Source organism: Manduca sexta, chromosome 26 (assembly GCF_014839805.1).
Source record: "Manduca sexta isolate Smith_Timp_Sample1 chromosome 26, JHU_Msex_v1.0, whole genome shotgun sequence".
Classification (NCBI taxonomy): Eukaryota; Metazoa; Arthropoda; class Insecta; order Lepidoptera; family Sphingidae; genus Manduca; species Manduca sexta.
In genome coordinates, this window is record NC_051140.1 from 4,166,732 (window position 1) to 4,172,948 (window position 6,217).

Genomic DNA, 6,217 nt, shown 5'->3' on the forward strand with positions numbered 1-6,217 from the left:
ACATTTTGCTTTTATTTACATAAATACGTGTTTGTAATTCTAGAGGTGGGATAAGTATATATTTTTAGCTATTCTACTCTTGAGACAACATTATCTTACACAGGACTAACCGCCAACTTCAATAATATCGATTCTAATCGCTGGAATCGGATTAATGCCAAGAATAAACCAAATAATCGTTAGCACGTCGAGAAAGAAAAAAAATGATGTCCCTTTTTGCAATTGATCCAAGGGTAGAAATTGAGATGGTTTACGTTATCAAATCACATTCTTTTTCAGAATCTTGCATTCAAATTAAAAAAAAAATGAATTTGAAAAAAATCTTTATTTTAGCTCTTAAAATGTGGTAGATATAATAAATCGAAGTCACTCGTCAAATTCTTAATGCGTGTTCCTCCTGTACCAAAATCTTGCTCTGTAGTCATCGCTGCAAGTTAAGAACGCTGGGGCGGTCCCGGAATGGACTATGTATCTAAAAGATAATAATTTTTATTAGTGGTGTGCAGAATCGAATAGTAGTTTAATCATGTCACGCTAGATGTCGTTATATTTTTTTACTATTACTGAATTATACAATATTTTATAAGTAGTACATTGTAATATCTAGTATTTTATAATATTTTGGTAAAAAACATTTCGATAATATGTGTTGATTACACTGAAGACTACATAAATAAGAGTAGATATATTTCGTTCACACTTCTCATCTTAGATAAAACTCGGTTTAGGCTATTAATAAAAGTGATATCATTAATTCGACGAACCTGACGGCACCGTTGTGGCCGAGTGACATCAGCTGGCACCGACTGGCGCTGCGGGAGTGCCACGTGCACAGCGACGTGGTCGCCTCGTCCGGGAACATCACGTAGTCTTCCGTGTGGTTGAACACTGCTTGGGCGTGGTGGTCTTGCTTGCCTGAAAATTACGTTATTTTATTATTTTTTATATCTATGGTGCACCAACAGCATATATATATATATATATATTAACAAAATTAAAACTTCTAGAGACATTGAAATCATTAGTAGCTGATATTGAGAATATAATATGTTATTAAGAATTATTGTGAGACAATTAGACATATTGTTGTATCAATACAGTGACAATTGAACTGTGAGAGCCTTATAGATTTAAAAAAAATGAAATATGGTATATCTCCAGATCGATTCTAAAATAAACCAATCAAAATAAGAAATCCACGCGATCATGATTCATTCGGATTGAACCTAGTCATTCCATTGCAAATATTGACGCAAATATTTTACTTTGGGATAAAATGGCATAATGTTATTTTAAAATAAATCAATATCAATAGTATTGTACCAGTGGTGCCCGCTCCAGTGTATTGTATGAGACATCTGCTGCTGGCCAGCTCCCACAGTTTTATAGACGAGTCCAATCCAGATGTTAGAAGATACTGAAAAATGTGTGACAGTCATCAAACCAACATGGTCATGAAACTAAAATCTATACATATTATAAAACAATGTCCACTTTTCTGTTTGTCTGTATGTGATCGATTATCCCGGGAATATATATGTATATCGGGACTTTTATCCCGGAGAACTCCTTCATGCGGGCAAAGTTGCGAATAAAAGCTAGTGAATAATATAATGCAAACAAAATTAAAATACCAGTGATCACTTAGATCGTAGGCCTTACAAATTTACTGATAAATGACATAGGCTTAAATTTTATTAATTTATATTAATTGGTTGTAAGTTACCTTGCTATTCCTGGTGAACGCGACGGAGCAGACCTCGGCCCCCCTCGTGCGCGTTGATGAAAGTGTTAAAGCAGCGGTTGGACACGGTGTCCCACAGCTTCACCGACCCGTCCGCGCTGCCGCTCGCGAAGTACTTGCCATTCGGGGAAAACCTGACATACAGGCCACGTGAGAGAAAATAGTGCTAACCACATAACTTTCAATTTGCTCTTCGGATATCTACTAATTGTATATATTAAAACATTTATACAAAAGTGAAGGATTGTGCAGGAAGCAACCAGTGTATCGATAATTTGTCGAGCTCTACTCGTGTAGGAGGCGAGACTTCAGCCAACCAAAGCAAAAAATATACAGAAAAAAAGCTATTTTTATTATTATGGAGAAATAAAAAAAATATAAAATACTCACTTAATGGAATTAACTTGCTTCTTATGATGATGAGACGGTATTGGACATACGAAACATTGGCTGGTGGTGACGTCATACAGCCGGATCACTGGGTGAGTGGTGGAAGCTATGATGTGGTCGCCCAAGGGATGGAACGCCACGCAGAGCACTGGCTCTGCATCCTAATGGAACACAAATTTGTCAGTAAAAAGATTAAATTTATTCATCAATGTCCTGTTACTTACTACACTACCAGTAACTTCACTTATATTGTCATAATAAAATAAAAACAATTGATAGCGAAGAGTTACTCATTTTGCTGTGTTAGAAGCACAAACAAGTTACTACTACCACCAACCATTTTCAAAGATTTTAAGAAAAAGCCACATACTGTAATAGATTTGTAAGCCTTTTTCGCTGAAGCCTTTGTGATGTCAAACAGTTTGATGCAACAGTCCCGCGATGCCGACACGAGAATCTGCTCGCGTGGGTGAAAGTCCAAAGCAGTTATTTCATCTGTATGATCGTACCTGTAAATGTATGGTATTTTAAGTAAATCTTATAACCTGTTTACTGAACAATATTTTTTTTCCACCTTAGCAAATTTAAATGTCAAACAGGATATTATAACATGAGTTAGACCTAGTTTTTATTCTGCCACAAATCGATCTCATCTTGTGAAACATTACGGCCTTTAGACAACCAACATGTGCTCATTCAACTTATATTATATTAAAACTTACAATGTCCTTATAACTGGATGTCCTTGCTGTTCACGTCCAGGGTCCACCTCCTCAGGCGCCGACTTAGCTAACATGCGCTCCACGTCCAAGATCTAAAAATTTTAAGAGTTATTTATTGTAATTTTAGTTGTTATGAAACGGTAATTGATGGGTAGTTTGGTTACTTACCTTAATACTAGCGTCCACACTGCCAGTGGCAACAAGCTGTCCGCAGGAACTGAATGCGCCGGCGCGACATGCCATCTTGTGTGACGTCACATAAGCAGTCTCATACGTTGCTGGCTCCGGCGCTAGTGATGAGGCGTCCATCTCATACTCAAGATCTGTAAGGAACATTGGTTACACTATTTCATTGCGTTAAAGGACGAAAACGAGTCTAATTTGTTAATATAACATATTGATTTATTTTGCAATAACTTATTTATATGAACCCATTCTGCTCTTTTGTACTCACCAAAACCAGTAGTCCCAAGCAGGTGCTCCGCCCACGCTTGTAGCAGCCAGGCGGTCTTTTCTGTCAGGTTCATTTTGGAGACCCACCATCATCAGATTCAATAATCTGTCAAAACAAAATTTTATATGCCACATAGCTTAACAGAATTAAACTTTTATATTAGAACTTGGTAACACCAGCTCTTCAGTAGTTCTATATTTACTTCTTACAAATATCTGTGCTAACTCTCACATTAATAAAATTAACAAGATATATTACTTTATCTTGTTAATAATTTTATTATTGAAAGTTTAACATAAATGAATAATATTTTTGATTACCTGTCACTCGGCGGGCATGGTGGATCAGCATGCACAGCCGCAGCAAGAGTTGCAGCTATCGGTTGAAATCCATCATAATATAATTGACTGAAAAAATATAAGTTGCGCTTAAAACTACACTGCTCTTTACAAAACAATAATGGGGATTGTTTCTTTGACATCAGATCATAACAGGATGCATGTTGATGCTTAGTCCTGTAATTAGATACAACTATGATTTCTATACAGTGACCCAAATTGTGCTGCAGATTTTTTCAGTTTAATATTAGTGAGATGTGTTTCTATATAATATTTCCAATACATTATAGCAGTAATAGCTGAAACTGTATAAGATCGAGGGACCTAAATACAGCATAGATTTTTTAAACAGGCATTGGTTAACTCATAACTGTTCCTTCACATTGACAATAAAATAAAAAGCAACCACACCCTTTTGTACCCAATCAACAATCTAATTATCTATTAACAATATGGAGACCAAAGTAATTAACTAGTTTCATTTTCTTACAAAACAATGAAAACAAATATCAAAACTGAGATTTAACTTTATATGTTACATTTGTCTAACACTGTAAGATGTAAGATACATAATTATATATTTACCCGCAATATAATGATTTTAGTCATCACTCAAGTTTCACTTTTTAAACACAACTGAACTTCAATATCCATTTTACCCTTTCCTACGATGACTTACGCCACCTAAGTGATTTAAACCAAAAGTCTTTTACCTAAACAGAAGTCCTTTGATAAAACATCCCTAATTGCATAAACATGGGTATTCATGTTTATGAATGAATGAATTTGGAATTTACAATTATGAAACCAATAGGTAACTCTGCACCGTTTATCAGAAAAACCACAAATCGCAGTGTATTTAAAAATATAGAAGTTAAAGGTACGTGCAACGAAAGCGTGAAAAGAATGGTACAGTGAAAATAATCATAAATAGAAGTCGAACTTTGTTGTTTGTAAAATAAATGGGTAAATCCATATTGCTCAAAGCCTACGGTGTAGGAGAAGGAAGTAAAAAAGTAATTCTAAGCACACAGTCGCTACTCATAAGAAAAAATGGAAACTAAATTTATTACTTTGCCAATTTAATATCGTAATACTTGTGAATTAAAGGAATTAAAATGATAAATTCTTGCAAAATTATCGCTAAACTGTATTTAATAAAGTTACCTTATGATCATCCGATACAGCAACTCTCGGTTCTTAACAACGTTTCTTGTATCCACTTCTCCATTATTTTCTTTCATTTTTGTCACTTATTTTATTTCAAAACGAGAAATAACAACAAAGACGACCAATTCCGGTTTGTAGCTTGGAATATTAAGGTTATGTTTGACAACAATTTTTGACGTTTCTGCTTCTATAACATTGTCTATGCCTTAGTGATGGCCTTTGCTTCTTTCTCGATTACATGTAATCCACTGTTCGTGTCGACTAGTCGAGATACAGTAAATGTGTTCATTTTATGCTACGCTTTATATATTGCCAGAGGGTAAAATGCACTCGTGTAGACATAAACTTATAAAGGGTTGAAGCCGGGTGAGTTACGGATCAATACTTCTGAGCATGCGCGGTAGAATTTAAAATATAATATAGGTAGGTATATTTAAAATATTGCGGCGCCAATTTGAAGTTTCGCCCTTAAATATATTTAAAAATTAACAAAAAAGAGTTTTTATACTGGTTACCACCAGTACCGGTCTCTCATATGTGAGAGTTCATCTGGGTAGATACCACCGCAATATCAATTTCTGCCGACAAGCAGCAGTGTGTAGTCACTGTTATGTTCCCGTCCCTGTTTCTCGAATTTAAATCCCTTAGAGGGGAATTCACGACAGGCAGGCGGCGGATCGTAAAAAATGAGCTAAATGCTTGATGAAGCATATTGCACCGACCCTACATGAGTCCGCTCATACCGATAAAGACAGATAATCTATATCTATACTAATATATAAAGATGACGAGGTTGTATGTTTGTTTGAACTTAAAAAGTCTTTTAGTGTTGGATAGCCCTTTGTTCATCGAAGGCTATAGGCTATATATCATCACGCTATGACCAATAAGAGCGGAGCAGTAATGAAAAAGGTTGCAAAAACGGGGAAAATTTATTACTTTTGAGAGCTTCCGTTGAGTGCGCTACGTAAACGGTTAAAGTTATGCAACTATTATGTACGACGTGATTGTTCCTCTAAAAAAAAAATATATATATTATTATTTTTTGTCATAAGTACTTTAAATTAAAAATAAGAAAGGGCAGATATGAAAACAAAATAACATGAATAGACCTGTACCTACATAGCCTCGCGCCTTTTGCCCTTTTGAGGGGTAAGTAGATAGAAAAGTTATCACACCGTCATTTCGTCAGTTATGTTAGGTCCCATGAAATAGCACCCTTATTATATACCTTTTGGCCATTGTTTTCATAACAAAGTTATTAGGTATTCTTGATATTAGAGATGGTTGACAAACGAGCAAGAAGTTTACCGATAGAAAATGCTCATCGCCCCCATGAACACTTACATGCCAGAAATATTATGGTTCGACTACTAACCTTTGTGAAACAAAAAGTCAT

At 35.3% G+C, this 6,217-nt stretch overlaps 2 protein-coding genes across 2 annotated transcripts in view; one reads left to right on the plus strand and one right to left on the minus strand.

Moving 5' to 3' along the window:
• Window positions 1–6,217, plus strand: part of LOC115449840 (1-phosphatidylinositol 4,5-bisphosphate phosphodiesterase epsilon-1) — a gene marked incomplete in the record, with an annotated part of 44,250 nt that overhangs the window by 36,965 nt on the left and 1,068 nt on the right.
• LOC115449841 (cleavage stimulation factor subunit 1) lies at window positions 307–5,011 on the minus strand. Its single transcript, XM_030177728.2, is given in 13 exon segments — window positions 307–472; window positions 765–915; window positions 1,324–1,417; window positions 1,727–1,768; window positions 1,770–1,878; window positions 2,135–2,295; window positions 2,505–2,643; window positions 2,857–2,948; window positions 3,025–3,179; window positions 3,311–3,341; window positions 3,343–3,415; window positions 3,631–3,717; window positions 4,816–5,011. Coding segments are annotated over 13 exon segments (1,302 nt in total). The 5' UTR covers window positions 4,893–5,011; the 3' UTR covers window positions 307–381.